This window comes from Salmo salar, chromosome 09 (genome assembly GCF_965601325.2).
Source record: "Salmo salar chromosome 09, fSalSal1, whole genome shotgun sequence".
Lineage (NCBI taxonomy): Eukaryota > Metazoa > Chordata > Actinopteri > Salmoniformes > Salmonidae > Salmo > Salmo salar.
In genome coordinates this window covers 32,491,580-32,511,562 of record NC_138299.1, presented here as the reverse complement: position 1 = coordinate 32,511,562, position 19,983 = coordinate 32,491,580, and the positions used below count along the sequence as shown (strand labels likewise).

The 19,983-nt window shown below is 44.9% G+C and overlaps 1 protein-coding gene across 4 annotated transcripts in view; it reads left to right on the top strand.

The window, feature by feature from the left end:
* The window catches only part of si:ch211-266o15.1 (zinc finger MYM-type protein 4), a 31,927-nt gene that overhangs the window by 6,667 nt on the left and 5,277 nt on the right, over positions 1 to 19,983 (top strand). For all 4 annotated transcript variants that reach the window (XM_014211152.3, XM_014211151.3, XM_014211154.3 and 1 more), the window contains 16 exons: positions 3,914 to 4,232; positions 4,390 to 4,567; positions 4,714 to 4,926; positions 5,552 to 5,699; positions 8,112 to 8,227; positions 8,512 to 8,850; positions 9,518 to 9,668; positions 15,349 to 15,509; positions 15,801 to 15,963; positions 16,117 to 16,233; positions 16,351 to 16,542; positions 16,886 to 17,031; positions 17,281 to 17,410; positions 17,681 to 17,866; positions 19,262 to 19,356; positions 19,793 to 19,949. In XM_014211152.3, coding sequence (XP_014066627.2) covers positions 3,914 to 4,232; positions 4,390 to 4,567; positions 4,714 to 4,926; positions 5,552 to 5,699; positions 8,112 to 8,227; positions 8,512 to 8,850; positions 9,518 to 9,668; positions 15,349 to 15,509; positions 15,801 to 15,963; positions 16,117 to 16,233; positions 16,351 to 16,542; positions 16,886 to 17,031; positions 17,281 to 17,410; positions 17,681 to 17,866; positions 19,262 to 19,356; positions 19,793 to 19,949 — 2,811 coding nt within the window. The remainder of the gene's footprint in view (positions 1 to 3,913; positions 4,233 to 4,389; positions 4,568 to 4,713; positions 4,927 to 5,551; positions 5,700 to 8,111; positions 8,228 to 8,511; positions 8,851 to 9,517; positions 9,669 to 15,348; positions 15,510 to 15,800; positions 15,964 to 16,116; positions 16,234 to 16,350; positions 16,543 to 16,885; positions 17,032 to 17,280; positions 17,411 to 17,680; positions 17,867 to 19,261; positions 19,357 to 19,792; positions 19,950 to 19,983) is intronic.

The following is a 19,983-nucleotide window of genomic DNA, read 5'->3' as shown; positions in this document are numbered from 1 at the left end:
GGATAGCAAGAGCATTAGTATGTCTTAACGATGGATGTGGTACAAGAATAGATGTTGTCAGAGGGGTTACATCCTGCCTGGACCTCACACTGGATTCTAACTCTATTGCAGCAATGTGTGAGTGTAATGGATGATTCTACTGTTGGGAGTGGCCATTTCCCAGTTTGTTGTACCATGAAGTGTGATGTCACTATTCCAGATAAGGCACCGTTCAGAAGATGGGGCTTTCCTAAAGCGGGCTGGGAAACGTTTGGAGAACATTGTTTAAACTCTGTTGCAGCTCTGTTGTCTCTAGAGAGGCCTGTTGATGTTGATGCTGCCTCTGTCACTTCTCTTATTTTGAATGCCGCGAACTTACATATACCAGTGAGTGAAGTGGGTATGGAAAGAAAGGTGGTTCCTTTGTAGACTGAAGAGTGCTCTGCGGCTGTTCGAGGAAAGAAATAGGGCCAACAAAGTATTACGTAGGACTTTGACTCCTGAAAATCTGGTTAATTTCCAAAGAAGAGAGCTTTGGTGTATAGGGTCGTTAAGTCTTCCAAGAGAAATGCATGGAGACGGTTATGTTCTACAAAAGGTGCAGGGAATGGACTGCTGAGGACTGGGGTAAAGTCATTTTCTCTGATGAATCCCCTCTCCAATTGTTTGGGGCATCCGGAAAAAAGCTTGTCCGGAGAAGAGCGCTACCATCAGTCCTACCATCAGTCCTGTGTCATGCCAACAGTAAAGCATCCTGAGACCATTCATGTGTGGGGTTGCTTCTCAGCCAAGGGAGTGGGCTCACTCACAATTTTGCCTAAGAACACAGCCATGAATAAAGAATGGTACAAACACATCCCCCGAGAGCAACTTCTCCCAACCATGCAGGAACATTTTGGTGACGAACAATGCCTTTTCCAGCATGATGGAGCACCTTGCCATAAGGCAAAAGTGATAACTAAGTGGCTCGGGGAACAAAACATCAATACTTTGGGTCTATGGCCAGGAAACTCCCCAGACCTTAATCCCATTGAGAACTTGTGGTCAATCCTCAAGAGGCAGGTGGACAAACAAAAACCAACAAATTCTGACAAACTCCAAGCATTAATTATGCAAGAATGGGCTGCCATCAGTCAGGATGTGGCCCAGAAGTTAATTGACAGCATGCCAGGGCGGATTGCAGAGGTCTTGAAAAAGAAGGGTCAACACTGCAAATATTGACTCTTTGCATCAACTTCATGTAATTGTCAATAAAAGCCTTTGACACATGAAATACTTGTAATTATACTTCAGTATTCCATAGTAACATCTGACAAAAATATCTAAAGACACTGACGCAGCAAACTTTGTGGAAGTTAATATTTGTGTCATTCTCAAAACTTTTGGCCACGACTGTACGTAGTGGGGTTACTTTGAACACAGTCGTGAGATTTTAATGCTCATATTAATATCTATAAGAAGAGGGATATTGTTGACTCTGGATGCTGATTACATTGCATGAGATGCGATTAGCCCTAATAGGCTGTGGATGGACCGCCTCAGGTCATAATAAATAGTGTTATGCAGTGTTTAAGCATCTTCCTGATGAGGTCATAAAGATTCTCCTGGGAATATTTTAATAAGATCTGGAGTGAAGGGGTTATACCTCCTGGATGGAAACTTGCCGTTTACCTTATGTAAAGCCTGGGAAGGATCCTTTTACGTGCAGCTTGTTAGAGACCAATAGCACTGACCTTTAACCTATGTAAACTGATGAAAAAGATTTTCAACGGACTGTCTTATTTCTTTGAACAGATGTTTATTGAGTCAATGTCAAAGTGGATTCCATAAAGGTAGATCTTCCATGGAGGCGTTAGTAAAGGTGATCAATGAAGTGGGAAAAAACTCTGGTCATAAAATAAGTAATGGCTACTGTCTTTTTGACATTGAAAAGGCATACACCACTGTGGAGAGAAGGCCTACTGATTAACATGGAAAGACAGGGTATTGGTGGGGGGGTTATATAAATGGGTTCCGGTTTATTTATCCGTTCTTTTCAAGTTAAAATAGGATCCAATTTATCTGATTATGGAGTTGATAATTGTATTCCTCAAGGCATTTCTATCAGTCCTATTCTGTTCAACATTATGATTAACAATGTGTTTACGAATGTGGTTGGGGCATTGGGGCTTCCCTATATGCTGACAATGGAGCTATTTGGAAGAGGGGAAGGTATGTCTCGTGATCAAATTGATTCAACAAGCTATACTCAACAAAAATATTAACATAACGTGTTGGTCCCATGTTTCATGAGCTAAAATAAAAGATCCCTGGAATTTTCCATAAGCATAAAACGCTTATTTCTCAAATTGAGTGCACATTTTTTTTTACGTCCGTGTTGGTGAGCATTTCTCCTTTGCCAAGATAATCCATCCACTTTACAGTTGTGGCATATCAAGAATCTGATTAAACAGAATTATTACACAGGTGCACCTTATGCTGGGGGACAATAAAAGGCCACTCTAACATGTGCAGTTTTGTCACACAACTGATGTCTCAAGTTTTGACGGAGTGTGCAGTTGGCATGCTGATTGCAGGAATGACCTCCAGAGCTGTTGCCAGGTAATTTAATGTTAATTTCTTTACCATAAGCCACCTCCAACGTCGTTTTAGAGAATTTGGCAGTATGTCCAACTGGCCTCACAACTGCAGACCACGTGCAACTACGCCAGTCCAGGATCTCCACATCTGGCTTCTTTGGGATCGTCTGAAACCAGCCACCGTGACCGCTGATGAAACTGTGGGTTTGCACAGCCAAAGAATTTCTGCACAAACTGTCACAAACCATCTCAGGAAAGTGTGATCTTCATGGATGACAAGATCCTGAGGCCCATAGTCGTGCCATTCATCTGCCGCCATCACCTCGTGTTTCAGCAAGATAATGCATGGCCCCATGTCGCACGATCTGTACACAATTTCTGGAAACTGAAAATGTCCCAGTTCTTCCATGGCCTGCATACTCACCACACGTCACCCATTGACCATGTTCGGGATGCTCTTGATCGATGTGTGCGACAGCATGTTCCAGTTTTTTAAGGTATCTGTGAAATCCATAGATTAGGACCTAATGAATTTATTTCAATTGACTGATTTCCTTATATGAGCTATAACTCGGTAACATTTTTGAAATTGTTGCATGTTGTGTTTTATATTTTTGTTCAGTTGGCTGTTAAAAGATGGTTGATTGACTGGGGATTCAAATGATCAGTGCCAATGTCTTTGCTGTATGTTCTTCTCAAAGAAGAAAGTTGCTGATAATATAAACTGTTTTTGTGTGGACATCCTATTGGTAGAGTTTCTACATTCAAATATTTGGGTCTATTGTTCAATGAGAGAGACATGGAAAGATCATAAATGTTGAAACAAAGTGTAAGAAGGCGGTGAATCTTATGCTCTCTGGTTATGGTAGAAGCTTTTATAGTTTTCTTTACCAAATTTACAGATGGTTCCAAGGAGCAGGCATTTACATTCCTCAATTTGATGTGCAGATACAGTACTTGTGTCATGTTGTTTAAAATCTCTTACATACAGTACCAGTCAATAGTTTGGGCACGCCTACTCATTCAAGGATTTTTCATTATTTTTACTATTTTCTACATTGTAGAAAATAGTTGAAAGAATGCCAAGAGTGTGCAAAGCTGTCATCAAGGCAAAGAGTGGCTACTTTGAAGAATCTGAAATATAAAATACATTTTGATTTGTTTAACACTTTTTTGGTTTCTACATTTTTCCATATGTTGTTTTCATAGTTTTGATGTCTTCACTATTATTCTACAATGTAGAAAATAGTCAAATAAAGAAAAACCCTGGAATGAGTAGGTGTCAACTTTTGACTGGTACTGTATATATTCACAATAAAATAAATGGGTGCTTGATTCTGCCCTGTCTCCTTCAGGCTCTATGGCAGCCTCCCAGAACACCACCTCCATATTTGGACCAGGAAGAAGTCTAATTCCACAGGGGCCAACAATGACTCTCAGGAGCCTGGCTCCAGTGCCCCAGCCACCCCCTCCCCAGCCCCAACCCCAGGCCCCCAGCAGCTCCAACCCAGCCAACGCAGTGCGTGTGTCCTGCTCAGGCTGCTCTAAGATCCTGCTGCGCGGTCAGACTGCCTTCCAACGGAAAGGATCCACCCAGCTCTTCTGCTCCACCGTCTGCCTCACTGGGTTCACCCTGCCTGCCATCAAACTGAGAACCTGTTACCAGTGCCTCAAGTGAGTCACTCAGCCACTGTCATCCAAGTCCCAGCTGAACTGTGGTGGTGCTCCAAATAACATTATTCTTTTTTTGTCTTCCCCATTACTGTAAAATTCTCTTAACGTTATTGCTGTTTATAACTATTTATCTCTTGTCTATAACTCATATCTTCAGGGAGATTGAGGACCCCAAAGATGTGATCAGTGTCATTACAGACAATAACCTGAAGGATTTCTGTAGCCAGTTCTGCCTCTCCGTGTTCAACCGCAGGAGGAAACCAGGGCCTCTCTCCATGCCTTCTGTCCAAGAGCCTGCCACCCTGAGGTGCAGTATGTGCAAGAAGAGCGACACGGTAAGGGACATGACAGACAACCACTGGTTCGACTAGTTCACTTCTAGTTTTAACTCAATCGCAGGTGAGGTTACATGAGGAAATGTTTTATTTGACTTGATAATTTTGCCTGATTTGATAATCCTCCTTCCACCTCTCTCTCTCAGATTCAGCACGAGGTGACTCACCAGGGCTCCTTGCACAAACTGTGCAGTGATGAGTGCTTCATGCGCTTCCGCTCCTCCCACAACCTGGTCATAAACGTTTGTGAGAGCTGTGGCGAGTACTGTTCCAGTGCTGACAGGAACTGCCGGAGACTCCGAGTAGAGGGCGTCACCATAAAGTTCTGTAGTCCTACCTGCATTAGCACTTATAAACAGGTAAGCACGTACAGTCAAGTAGTACACACAGACGGTCCTCCATAGAAACCGTACTCCACTTTTGAAAACTGTCTGGCCTTGGTTATAGATGGTCATATGGTCTTCTATCACAGTGGTGTTTTTTTATTTAGTCTTTTTTAGCCCATAGATATTATTGTAATTTTTTTTGTCACTCAAATAGCACATGAATACACATTAGACGTGGCAAAATGTTTACAATTGCAAGAAATTATTTAAAACTGCTAAATTTGCTTTGCAACCCATGACAAAATGTGTAGAATTGCAGCAAATAAGCTTTAACCCAAAATTCTCTCTACCAACAAGAGGGGTTGAAAAGTTTGTGTCATGAACAGTGCTTGTACCCATAGAAATAGACATGGTGTGGGGGGGTGGGGTGCTCCCTAATGTTGGAAGGGGGGCCCAGAGTGAAAAAGTTTGGGAACCGCTGTTCTATCAGGTAGTCGGAGGATGGGCCTCCCCTCTGAGGCTCGTTCCTCTCAATGTTTCTCTATGAATAAATTATTGCTATTATGCACATTTATCTCACTGAGTCCCCGTCTCATCTTGGCCATCATCAAATCTCTCCTAGTTTTATCCACTCTTTCCAATTGTTCCTGTATGACAGACAACCACCAAGGTGATGCCGTGCGGACGCTGCCGTGACCTGAGGCTCATGTCTGACATGTTGGAGAGCACCGACTCAGAGGGCAAGGTGGAACTCTTCTGCAACTCCATCTGTGCCAATAAAAGCTGGCCTCAGAACGAACTGTCAGGTAGCATTGACTTTACCATGGTATAAGCGGAAGTCTGCAAATGTATTTTATTTATCGATATTTTAGGCCTTACGTTGTCTGAAACGGTCTGAAATCTGTTTCTGACTGCTATAATTTTTTCTGGGATGCGTCGGCATTTCCATTTAGTCCAATAATTATTAGTCAGAGAGTGGAAAAACCCTGCAATGGCTTCTGGACTAGGCTCGGTCAGCAGATTTCCCCCGCAAGCCAGGAAACAATTTAGCTTTTCAACCAATATTTCACCATGAAATTGTTATTGAAATGTATTTGCAGTGGTATTAACAAGTAATTTATCTAGCATAAGCCGCCTCCGTCGTTTTAGAGAATAGGGCAATACGTGCAACCTGCCTCACAAGCGCAGACCACGTGTAACCACGGCAGCCCAGGACCTTCTTCACCTGCGGGATCTGGTGCGGAGGAGTATTTTTGTCTGTAATAAAGCCCTTTTGCGGGGAAAACTAATTCTGATTGGCTGTGCCTGGTTCCCCGATGGGTAGGCCTGGCTCCCACGGCTGCGCCCCTGCCCAGTCATGTGAAATTCATAGATTAGGGCCGAATGAATTTATTTCAATTGACTGATTTCCTTATATAAACTTTAACTCTGCAAAATCATTTAAATTGTTGCGTGTTGCTTTATACACTGCTCAAAAAAATAAAGGGAACACTTAAACAACACATCCTAGATCTGAATGAAAGACAATCTTATTAAATCCTTTTTTCTTTACATAGTTGAATGTGCTGACAACAAAATCACACAAAAATAATCAATGGAAATCCAATTTATCAACCCGTGGAGGTCTGGATTTGGAGTCGCACTCAAAATTAAAGTGGAAAACCACACTACAGGCTGATCCAACTTTGATGTAATGTCCTTAAAACAAGTCAAAATGAGGCTCAGTAGTGTGTGTGGCCTCCACGTGCCTGTATGACCTCCCTACAACGCCTGGGCATGCTCCTAATGAGGTGGCGGATGGTCTCCTGAGGGATCTCCTCCCAGACCTGGACTAAAGCATCCGCCAACTCCTGGACAGTCTGTGGTGCAACGTGGTGTTGGTGGATGGAGCGAGACATGATGTCCCAGATGTGCTCAATTGGATTCAGGTCTGGGGAACGGGCGGGCCAGTCCATAGCATCAATGCCTTCCTCTTGCAGGAACTGCTGACACACTCCAGCCACATGAGGTCTAGCATTGTCTTGCATTAGGAGGAACCCAGGGCCAACCGCACCAGCATATGGTCTCACAAAGGGTCTGAGGATCTCATCTCGGTACCTAATGGCAGTCAGGCTACCTCTGGCGAGCACATGGAGGGCTGTGCGGCCCCCCAAAGAAATGCCACCCCACACCATGACTGACCCACCGCCAAACCGGTCATGCTGGAGGATGTTGCAGGCAGCAGAACATTCTCCACGGCGTCTCCAGACTCTGTCACGTCTGTCACATGTGCTCAGTGTGAACCTGCTTTCATCTGTGAAGAGCACAGGGCGCCAGTGGCGCATTTGCCAATCTTGGTGTTATCTGGCAAATGCCAAACGTCCTGCACGGTGTTGGGCTGTACCCACAACCCCCACCTGTGGACGTCGGGCCCTCATACCACCCTCATGGAGTCTGTTTCTGACCGTTTGAGCAGACACATGCACATTTGTGGCCTGCTGGAGGTCATTTTGCAGGGCTCTGGCAGTGCTCCTCCTTGCAGAAAGGCGGAGGTAGCGGTCCTGCTGCTAGGTTGTTGCCCTCCTACGGCCTCCTCCACATCTCCTGATGTACTGGCCTGTCTCCTGGTAGCGCCTCCATGCTCTGGACACTACGCTGACAGACACAGCAAACCTTCTTGCCACAGCTCGCATTGATGTGCCATCCTGGATGAGCTGCACTACCTGAGCCACTTGTGTGGGTTGTAGACTCCGTCTCATGCTACCACCAGAGTGAAAGCACCGCCAGCATTCAAAAGTGACCAAAACATCAGCCAGGAAGCATAGGAACTGAGAAGTGGTCTGTGGTCTCCACCTGCAGAACCACTCCTTTATTGGGGGTGTCTTGCTTATTGCCTATAATTTCCAACTGTTGTCTATTCCTTTTGCACAACAGCATGTGACATGTATTGTCAATCAGTGTTGCTTCCTAAGTGGACAGTTTGATTTCACAGAAGTGTGATTGACTTGGAGTTACATTGTGTTGTTTAAGTGTTCCCTTTATTTTTTTGAGCAGTATATTTTGATACATGATTGTACTGAGAATTTTATTATTATTATGGAATCCGATTAAAAAAAAAATATATATCTACAGTTTATTACTGAACTGTTTTAAAGATGGCTTGATCATCTGTGACCTTGCGGACTAGTATGTAAAAAAATGGCAATTCTATAATAACGTCCCCCTGTTGTCACACACAGGAACTGCATTCCCATGTACCTACTGCAAAGTGAAGGCTGTCTCTCAGTACCACCTGGCCATGGTGGACGGCAGCATCCGCAACTTCTGCTCCTACACCTGCGTCAAGACCTTCCGGGTGCTGCTCATTGATTAATTGGTTAAATAGATTGAAACAGATTGTATATTACATATGATCTGTGCTTTCTGTGTGTGTATATTAAAGACTGTTCGGTCTCTATTAGGTAGATTTTAGAGGGATTTAATGAATTTTCTAGCATGCATTTAGGTATATTTTACATAATTATACATTATGCAGAACCATACATAAAAATAAGATGCCAATCAGCCTTTAGAATATGGATTTTACAGAATACATAATATGGCTCTTTTAATGTGCTCTCCTACGATGTAATCTGGTAGGAGGCCGAAGGCAGCCAGCCTCCCCCCCAGCAGGGCCAGATGAACGGCTCCTCATCCACTGGTCCTCCCCCTCCAGCACCACCCCAGGGCTACTTCCGTCCTTATCCCCCGTCCTGGGTCCCCACCATTGGCCACCCATACGCCCCAGCCCAGACCTCTGCTCCACCTCTACCCTATGGAGCCGCCCCAGACATGGCTAGGGCCTATGGAGCAGGGCAGCATCAACCAGGGCTGCCCATGCCCCCCTCCTCTACCTCCACCCCCAAGGGGCATGTGAAACTCTCCTGCCATCAGTGCCCTCAGCAGTTCCGCTGGAAACCTGAGCTCTACGAGTACAATGTAGGTACCTCCCTCTCGTTCCTGAACCTCGTTCCTGAACCTCGTTCTTATCTGATGTTTCATGGCGATTGTAAAATTTGTGGGGGTTTTTCAAAAAAATGTGTTTAACCTTTATTTAACTTTAGTTTTGTGTTGGGGGATTTTTAAACTTTTTTTAATGTTCTTGTGATGGGGTTGTAGTTGTATCTGTCTAATGCTCTTGTGATGGGGTTGTAGTTTTGTCTAATGCTCTTGTGATGGGGTTGTAGTTGTAGCTGTCTAATGCTCTTGTGATGGGGGTTGTAGTTGTATCTGTCTAATGCTCTTGTGATGGGGGTTGTAGTTGTAGCTGTCTAATGCTCTTGTGATGGGGGTTGTAGTTGTAGCTGTCTAATGCTCTTGTGATGGGGGTTGTAGTTGTAGCTGTCTAATGCTCTTGTGATGGGGGTTGTAGTTGTATCTGTCTAATGCTCTTGTGATGGGGGTTGTAGTTGTATCTGTCTAATGCTCTTGTGATGGGGGTTGTAGTTGTATCTGTCTAATGCTCTTGTGATGGGGGTTGTAGATGTATCTGTCTAATGCTCTTGTGATGGGGTTGTAGTTGTATCTGTCTAATGCTCTTGTGATGTGGGTTATAGTTGTATCTGTCTAATGCTCTGTGTCCTCCTGGGCTCTTGTGTTCCTTCAGGGTCGCACCATGCAGTTCTGTTCCAAACCTTGCTGTGTTGAGTTTAAGAAACAGAGTAATGTCATAGTGAGGTGTGAATACTGCAAACTGGAGAAGTTGGTCAAAGAAGTCATAAAATATGACTTCATCGACCGGCCCTTCTGCAGCGAGAGTGAGTACCGAATCCCCTTTCTCTCCCTCTCTTTCACCCTGTCCTTTCCCTCGTTCAGCTAGTCCTTTCTCTCATTCAGCTAGTCCTTTCCCTCGTTCAGCTAGTCCTTTCCCTCGTTCAGCTAGTCCTTTCTCTCTTCAGGGTTTAAAGTTCTCAGTTTCTGTGACAGATTTCTGTCATATTGATTCTGGAGTAGACGTTTTAAATCGGGGGGTTGGGGTGATAATACTGGTTTGGACATGACATAGCCAGACAATAATACAGACAAATATATTCTCAAAAAATATATATATATATATATTACAGTCTTATTCTAAAATGTATTTATTTTTTATGCATTTGCAAAAATGTCTAAACCTGTTTTTGCTTTGTCATTGTGGGGTATTTTGTGTAGAATGATGAGGGTGAAAACAACTATTTTATCAATTTTAGAGTAAGGCTGTAACGTAAGAAAATGTGGAAAAAGTCAAGGGGTCTGAATACTTTTCGAATGCACTGTCTGTTAAGCTGTGTGCACTGAACTGACATGCATGATTGTTGCCAACACTCCGATGTTCAGATGACGGGAATTAAATCATCTATAATGCACAACACCGCGGTAGAGCGGTATGTAGCCTACTGTAGCTGCTCACGAAGTAATTCAAAGCCTCTACTTTATCACTCATGGTAGGATACAACGTTCCAGTGCTTCTATTTTTTTCAATGTAATGATGTAGGGGAGGGAAACGTATTCTGACCAGCAGTCCGTGCACAACAATTATTAATGCAATCGCAGGAAAACACTTTTGAAAGTCGTTTTGGCAAATGTATTTTGAAAGCAGTGTTGGACTTTGTTAAAAGAGTTGGGTCCCAGTTTTCCTTTGCTTACTTTATTTCTTTACACCTTCAAATGCGCGAGTGGCATTGTTTAACGAATGCAGTTTTACCACCGGAGTTTCAAGAATGGTTTAGGAGCAGCAACGATAATGATTGGTCGTTCGCAACAACCATATTTTTTAAATGGTTATTTTTGGAACCATCTGGAACCAAATAGTGAAAGCCGTCGATTTGTCTCCCAGATTTTTATACTGTTAGCTACTATAGCTTTTTGAGCTGCAAACATCAATTATCTGCAGATAAATTATAAAAACATTCTCTGAAGATGGTAGTTCCTCATTACATGAACAATATAGTTAGGATAGAGCCTCATTCTGGTCCAGATTACATTTTGTCAACTTTTTTTGTTGTTGCAGGCCATATAATAATTTGGTCAGATAAAAATACATTTTAACTCACATTTCACGATCTGACAATGGTAGGCAATGTTTTAGGCTTTACATTTGAGGTTTACATTTTTTTCATGGGCAGAGAAGAAGAGGAAGAGTCCCAACTCTGTTGAAAATATCTCTCTCCAGCAGGTGGCGACGTTCCGTCACCAAGCAAGGAGTTTTTGAATGGAGTGTCAAATTTGGTCAACAACAAAAAATGTATGGCTTATATGCTACGTGAGTTTTATTTGTTCAAATGGAAGTTTCGTAATGCTTAAGTTGTTATGAGTGTACTGATATAAGTAGGACACGTGACATCCCGGCAACTTTGAGAAAAACACTTTAGCGGAGTTGGCTATGCATATTCATGGTGTGAGGCTAGTAGCGTAGCATCTCTCTCCATGGAATACAGGCGATTGACGTCAACAATCCACATTGAATATTCAAAATGATTACAATAATGAGATGTATCCACCAATAGAATGACAGTTATTTTAGGTGAATGTAGCCAAATGATCCGGCTGACAGAAAAGACTCGGAATGACCATCACTACACAACAGCTCAAAGGGAACAATGCTGTCTTAAAAGGGCTTTACATACTTTGTAATACATTTGAGTGAATAATAATGAGTAAATATTTATAGATATTTATTATAAAAGAAGAAGAAGAACTAACAACAATCAGGATGTTGTGTCCAATAGGCTAAATGCAGATAGGCTAAAGCATGGGGTTTGTCTATGTACATTTTATAGCCACTATGCTGCATCAGTTGGGCTCCAGATGATAATGCATATTGCTAATAGCATATCTGATAATATACATTTACATTTAAGTCATTTAGCAGACGCTCTTATCCAGAGCGACTTACAAAATGGTGCATTCACCTTATGATATCCAGTGGAACAACCACTTTACAATAGTGCATCTAAATCTTTTAAGGGGGGGGTTAGAAGGATTACTTTATCCTATCCTAGGTATTCCTTAAAGAGGTGGGGTTTCAGGTGTCTCCGGAAGGTGGTGATTGACTCCGCTGTCCTGGCGTCGTGAGGGAGCTTGTTCCACCATTGGGGTGCCAGAGCAGCGAACAGTTTTGACTGGGCTGAGCGGGAACTGTGCTTCCTCAGAGGTAGGGGGGCCAGCAGGCCAGTGGTGGATGAACGCAGTGCCCTTGTTTGGGTGTAGGGCCTGATCAGAGCCTGAAGGTATGGAGGTGCCGTTCCCTTCACAGCTCCGTAGGCAATCACCATGGTCTTGTAGCGGATGCGAGCTTCAACTGGAAGCCAGTGGAGAGAGCGGAGGAGCGGGGTGACGTGAGAGAACTTGGGAAGGTTGAACACCAGACGGGCTGCGGCGTTCTGGATGAGTTGTAGGGGTTTAATGGCACAGGCAGGGAGCCCAGCCAACAGCGAGTTGCAGTAATCCAGACGGGAGATGACAAGTGCCTGGATTAGGACCTGCGCCGCTTCCTGTGTGAGGCAGGGTCGTACTCTGCGAATGTTGTAGAGCATGAACCTACAGGATCGGGTCACCGCCTTGATGTTAGTGGAGAACGACAGGGTGTTGTCCAGGATCACGCCAAGGTTCTTAGCACTCTGGGAGGAGGACACAAGGGAGTTGTCAACCGTGATGGCGAGATCATGGAACGGGCAGTCCTTCCCCGGGAGGAAGAGCAGCTCCGTCTTGCCGAGGTTCAGCTTGAGCTGGTGATCCGTCATCCACACTGATATGTCTGACAGACATGCAGAGATGCGATTCGCCGCCTGGTTATCAGAAGGGGGAAAGGAGAAGATTAATTGTGTGTCGTCTGCATAGCAATGATAGGAGAGACCATGTGAGGATATGACAGAGCCAAGTGACTTGGTGTATAGCGAGAATAGGAGAGGGCCTAGAACAGAGCCCTGGGGGACACCAGTGGTGAGAGCGCATGGTGCGGAGACAGATTCTCGCCACGCCACCTGGTAGGAGCGACCTGTCAGGTAGGACGCAATCCAAGCGTGGGCCGCGCCGGAGATGCCCAACTCGGAGAGGGTGGAGAGGAGGATCTGATGGTTCACAGTATCAAAGGCAGCAGATAGGTCTAGAAGGATGAGAGCAGAGGAGAGAGAGTTAGCTTTAGCAGTGCGGAGAGCCTCCGTGACACAGAGAAGAGCAGTCTCAGTTGAATGCCCAGTCTTGAAACCTGACTGATTAGGATCAAGAAGGTCATTCTGAGAGAGATAGCAGGAGAGCTGGCCAAGGACGGCACGTTCAAGAGTTTTGGAGAGAAAAGAAAGAAGGGATACTGGTCTGTAGTTGTTGACATCGGAGGGATCGAGTGTAGGTTTTTTCAGAAGGGGTGCAACTCTCGCTCTCTTGAAGACGGAAGGGACGTAGCCAGCAGTCAAGGATGAGTTGATGAGCGAGGTGAGGAAGGGGAGAAGGTCTCCGGAAATGGTCTGGAGAAGAGAGGAGGGGATAGGGTCAAGTGGGCAGGTTGTTGGGCGGCCGGCCGTCACAAGACGCGAGATTTCATCTGGAGAGAGGGGAGAAAGAGGTCAAAGCACAGGGTAGGGCAGTGTGAGCAGGACCAGCGGTGTTGTTTGACTTAGCAAACGAGGATCGGATATCGTCAACCTTCTTTTCAAAATGGTTGACGAAGTCATCCGCAGAGAGGAAGGAGGGGGGGGGAGGGGGAGGAGGATTCAGGAGGGAGGAGAAGGTAGCAAAGAGCTTCCTAGGGTTAGAGGCAGATGCTTGGAATTTAGAGTGGTAGAAAGTGGCTTTAGCAGCAGAGACAGAAGACTAGAATGTAGAGAGGAGTGAGTGAAAGGATGCCAGGTCTGCAGGGAGGCGAGTTTTCCTCCATTTCCGCTCGGCTGCCCGGAGCCTTGTTCTGTGAGCTCGTAGTGAGTCGTCGAGCCACGGAGCAGGAGGGGAGGACCGAGCCGGCCTGGAGGATAGGGGACAGAGAAAATCAAAGGATGCAGAAAGGGAGGAGAGGAGGGTTGAGGAGGCAGAATCAGGAGATAGGTTGGAGAAGGTTTGAGCAGAGGGAAGAGATGATAGGATGGAAGAGGAGAGAGTAGCGGGAGAGAGAGAGCGAAGGTTGGGACGGCGCAATACCATCCAAGTAGGGGCAGAGTGAGAAGTGTTGGATGAGAGCAAGAGGGAAAAGGATACAAGGTAGTGGTCGGAGATTTGGAGGGGAGTTGCAATGAGATTAGTGGAAGAACAGCATCTAGTAAAAATGAGGTCAAGCGTATTGCCTGCCTTGTGAGTAGGGGGGGAAGGTGAGAGGGTGAGGTCAAAAGAGGAGAGGAGTGGAAAGAAGGAGGCAGAGAGGAATGAGTCAAAGGTAGACGTGGGGAGGTTAAAGTCACCCAGAACTGTGAGAGGTGAGCCATCCTCAGGAAAGGAACTTATCAAGGCGTCAAGCTCATTGATGAACTCTCCAAGGGAACCTGGAGGGCGATAAATGATAAGGATGTTAAGCTTGAAAGGGCTGGTAACTGTGACAGCATGGAATTCAAATGAGGAGATAGACAGATGGGTCAGGGGAGAAAGAGAGAATGTCCACTTGGGAGAGATGAGGATTCCAGTGCCACCACCCCGCTGGCTCGATGCTCTAGGGGTATGCGAGAACACGTGGGCAGACGAAGAGAGAGCAGTAGGAGTAGTAGTGTTATCTGTGGTAATCCATGTTTCCGTCAGCGCCAGGAAGTCTAGGGACTGGAGGGTAGCATAGGCTGAGATGAACTCAGCCTTGTTGGCTGCAGACCGGCAGTTCCAAAGGCTGCCGGAGACCTGGAACTCCACGTGGGTCGTGCGCGCTGGGACCACCAGGTTAGAGTGGCAGCGGCCACGCGGTGTGAAGCGTTTGTATGGCCTGTGCAGAGAGGAGAGAACAGGGATAGACAGACACATAGTTGACAAGCTACAGAAGTGTTGTTTCTTGTATTATTGTCTCCTGTGTCTTTAGAGAACTATAGACCATGCATAGGCTATATGCATGGTCCAATGCCTATGCATGGTCCAATATGTTAAAATCATTTTTACCAATATGTTTTTGGGTTCATTTCTGGAGGTGGAAATTATATTTTATGTTGTCAGCATTTTTATTTTCATTCATTTTGGAATATATGTATATAAAAATTGTCCCCGGGAGGACCCCACACCCCCTAAACAAGGGGACTGGAATTGGTCAAACTCGCCGTATAATGCATGGACAAAATGATCCTCTTTCCCTAAAATCATGATGATCATGACTTTCTTACATGAAAGGGGAGGTTAACGTGGCCCCAGACCATCCATTCTGATATCAACTTAAGTTTAAGTCATTGGATTTCTTTTTTTTCAACCCGTCTTTCACGTAGTCCTTTTCTCTCATCTCGTACACCAACTACACCAACTAACCTCATCATATTTATCTCTTTGTCTGTGTGACTGTAACAGGCTGTAAGCTGCTCTTCAAGCACGACATGAAGGGGCCATGGCGGATGTGCGCCTACTGTGCCAACATCAGCCCCAATATGATCCACAACCACTTTGGTGGCAAGATGCAGGAGTTCTGCAGTGAGGCGTGCATGTCAAATTACACTGTTCTTTTCTATGAGGTCAGAGCTAAAATCATCTTTATGCATGTTGACCTCTGGGTTGTATGTAGAAATCATCTTAGAGTAGGAGTGCTGATTTAGGATCAGTTTTACGTGGACAGCAGGGACCTGATCCTAGATTAGCACTCCTACTCTGAGACGCTTTCTGAATTCGGGCCCTGGTCTCTCACTCTCTTGATCTGATTACCTTACAACCACTTCCTGGTTTGATAACTGGGAGCTGTCTATTTAGTCCACGAATGGTTGAAGTCCTTTGAATTGCTGACCTGTTTGTTGTCGTTCCCTCCCCAGATGGCTAAGTGTGAGTGCTGCAGACGTCAAGGGAAGATGAAAGAGCAACTGAAGTGTTTTGGGGCTGTGAAGCTGTTCTGTACCTTGGAGTGTGTCATTCAGTACTGCTATCAGACCTTCCAACAGCACCCTTGGACTAGCAACGGCACCACTGCTACACAGGGTACTACTAAATGATTTACTCAATTAAATTCCTCTTGAAAGCGACTGCCTGGTTGTCTGACGTATTGCTACATTTCCTTTTTAATGGCGGATTTAGGCATACTACTCAACATGTCTCTCATCCCTGCCCTTCTTTCTCTTTCTCCCGCTGTAGGTCCATCCCAAACTCCATTCCCCTTCTCCAAGCCAGCTCCTGTCATTGCTGATGTTGTATCGTTGGCCACCTCTCCTGCTGGCCAGCCCCATACTACGGCTGCCACTGCCCTGACTGGTAGCTAGCAAATTAATCTAGAACACTGTGGAACACCAAGCACGGTTAAGACATTGTGAAGAAGAGGTCTGGTAATATAAGCTTTGGAGTTAAGACTGTTTTTTGTTTTGCTTGCAGGAGCTCTTCCGACGTCTAACTCTCATGGCAAGAGCCTGGGCGATGCGAGCACCCAGACGGAAGCCATGAGGATCTCAGCCCGCCGGAGGATCATGAAGAACAAGGCCATCATCTGTAAACCCCTCATGCTGGACCAGCAGACCAGCTGCCAGATTCAGACGCAGACCACAGAGAAATCCATGACGTCAATGGGTACAAAAAACACCATGCAATTCTTATCATTTGCAACTTGTTAAAAACAGTGTGTGTGTGTGTGTGTGTGTGTGTGTGTGTGTGTGTGTGTGTGTGTGTGTGTGTGTGTGTGTGTGTGTGTGTGTGTGTGTGTGTGTGTGTGTGTGTGTACTTTTATTTTTCACAACACACCAGCCCTGTCCATGAAGTTCTAATAATGTGTTTATTATATTTCTTTGGCCTCACCCTGCCGCTGAATTTGTACATCAGAACTTGCACTACATGTACATAGTGGGTTTAAAGGTTTAGTATTGACCTCTGTTCATCATCCTCTCTCTCGTTGTTGATGTTATTGTTGTTTTAGGGTTCGCAGAGACTGGGTTCACGTACACAGAGAACGGGGAGAAAGTGCGGGTGATTGTGATGCCTGTTCCTGTTCCAGTCTTCATCCCAGTGCCGATGAACTTGTACAGCCAGTACACTCCTGTGCCCATGGGTATCCCTGTGCCTGTACGTCTGCTCCGTGTTCTCTCCTCATGCCCACATCCACTTTCTCTTTATTTTCCATTTTTCAACGGGAATTACTGGGAAGTACCCATCCCTGGTGTCCTTAACACTCGCAGGCCCCCACAAACACCCTCATGTCGTGGATTGATATACTTCTGAGAACCCTGCCATGTTTCATGGTGCATTCTTTTAATGGTCTGTTAACTTGGCTGGTTAAACCATATTGTTCTGTTCTTTGTGCCCCCTGTCCAGGTGCCAGTGCCCATGGTAATACCCCCCTCGTTAAGCCGTTCAGAGCTCAAGGACAGAAAAGACGATGTTATATCTCAGACCATGGCCGAGCAGGAAGAGGAGGAGAAAGACAAACCTGTCTCCCATGGAGGTGAAGAGAATAGTTTTTACTCTGAGCTGTGTATCGTGTATGGGAACGTTACTGTACCTTTATTGTTGCTTGGCACACCAGCTTGAACAGGTCTCTCTTGCAAAATACATGTTACTTCCATAATGAGATGAACCTGTATTAATAGATAGGCATTGTGTTTGAAAAGCAACTTTTTAAATGAAAATCTCTCTGTGGTGGAGGCTCTTACTGAATGCTTACATATCATGTTGTCTGTCTGTCTGTCTGTCTGTCTGTGGTGTTTATCCACAGATCAAGGCAGCGCCTACAGTGGGGACCTGGAGTCGGAGGCCGTGTCCACCCCCCACAGCTGGGGTGGAGAGGACGAGTCCACCTCCACATCCAACCCCCAGAGAGGGGCAGAGAAGCCTTCCGAGCACCCCAGCACAGCTCCCTCCTCCCCTCAACTTTTGGACCTGGAGGCTGACTACCCCCCTGGTGAGAAAGGCTCTGAGAAAGTCAACATGCATTTATGTTCCTAGACATTATTTATACAGTTAAGTCAGTTAAGAACAAATTCTTATTTGCAATGATGAACTTGCAAATTCCCACAGATCACATCTGTGTCATCTGTATAAGTAACATTATAAACTGGGTGGTTTGAGCCCTGAATACTGATTGGCTGACAGCCGTGGTATATCAGACCGTATACCAAGGGTTTGACAAAACCTTTCCCTTTTAATGTTCTAATTACATTGGTAAGCAGTTTATAATAGCAATAAGGCTCCTCGGGGGTTTGTGATATATGTGGGTTTGGAATATCTGTAACCAAAAACAGCCTTTAGCCGTGGTATATTGGCCATTTACCACACCCCCTCAGTCCTTATTGCTTAATTATAAAACAGGTGGGTCTAATCCTGGATGCTGATTGGTTAAAACCGCTTTCCAGCCGGTCTATTACCACAGGCGAAAGCTTGATCTCAACTGTAAAAAGCATCTAGATCATTTCTTTTAGATTAGCATTTGGTTTTCAATAGAGGAGATTTGTATAAACATTGCTGTCTGTCTCTGGCATTGGCAACATTGTTTCAATATTGAAATTCGTTCTCCAACTGTCCCATTGTAATGAACGTGTAGGGGTCGGGACGAGACAGACAGGCAGGCAGCTTTTCTCAGCCAGTCAAAATCATGAATCGGAGTCATTTTTATGGATATATATACAAAGACATGTCAGTAGAAAACAGGTAAAATGAAACAAAATGCAGCTAGTTTGCAGTCTTTCCAGCTTCAGTTTGAAGTGATTGTGTTAGCTGTGTTGTTGGCTAGCTCCTCTGAACAACAGTGTCCTGACGAGAGAGCGCATTTTCTATGCCAAGAGATATCGCGCATCATTAGCTCATTGTTATGGAAGTCTCCAAACAAATACAAATGCATTTACTTTGCTGTTATTCTTTCTGCACTGTTTAACGTGACTGTAAGTTAGCCGTAGTTGGCTAGCTAGCAAGCAAGGGATAAGAACGTTGCCAGCCAGCATGGCAATAGAACATTTAGAACCAACGACTGGGTTGCGTCCATAGATGCAGAACAAAAAGACTTGTTTCTGGCAACCGGACCGATAGAACGAACAACCAGCCAGGTTGTGTTGGGACTATATCTTGGGGAAAGATGAACTAGTATGACTAAATGAATCTAAATAACGTTTTAAATTAAAATATGTCAGTCATTATTTGAGCATGTTGGTAACCTGCATAAAAGTTATAATGCACTCGAAGCCAGTGTTTGGAGGATATATTTGCACGGTTTGCCTGCCCTTGACTTAGTTTCGGGCCTAACAACAGCCGTACACCGGCACTCGGGCATTATCACTTAAATGTGTATTCCATGCTGTTTCAGATTCGTTTGATCCTGCTGCAGTGAAGGGGCAGAGACTGACTGTAAAGATTAGAAGACGTAAGAGACCCGGAGATGGCTTCCCTCCCAGTAAACTGGTATGTCAATGATATAGGATACGTCTCAAATGGTACCCTATTTCCTTTTATAGTGCACTAGTTTTTGACTAACAGTAGTGCTCTATAAAGGGAATAGGGTGCCGTTTGGGTGCAACATAGTCTACTGGTCACATGGGCGCAACCAGTGCTGCGCAACCAGTACTGGTCACATGGGCTAGGTGATAGTAATATAAAACTTGGAATAAAGTAGTCATACAGTATTGTAATATAATGGTAACAGAACTAGTTAGTTAGGTAGTATGGCCTCTGTCACATCAGCGCCATTATTACTTTTGACTGCAATAGGGTTGTATTATTAGATTATAAAATCAAAGATATTATACAGCAAAAAAAAGTAAGTGGATTCTACTCCTACTAAGTTGTTGGTCCAATTGTTTTTCCCTTTCCCTTTCTGTGGGCGCTTTCTGTATTGCAGAGTTGTAAGCGAAGTGGGACTATTGACATGGTGGAGCACACTGTTTCACTCCCTCCTGCCAGATCAAAACTCCATCACAAGTACGGGGTGAAAGCCTGGAAGAATTGGGTCCTGCAGAGGAACAAACAGATTGACTGTGAATTTTCCAAAGATGCCTGTGAGTCAAACCTAACTGCACAGACCATTTTTAG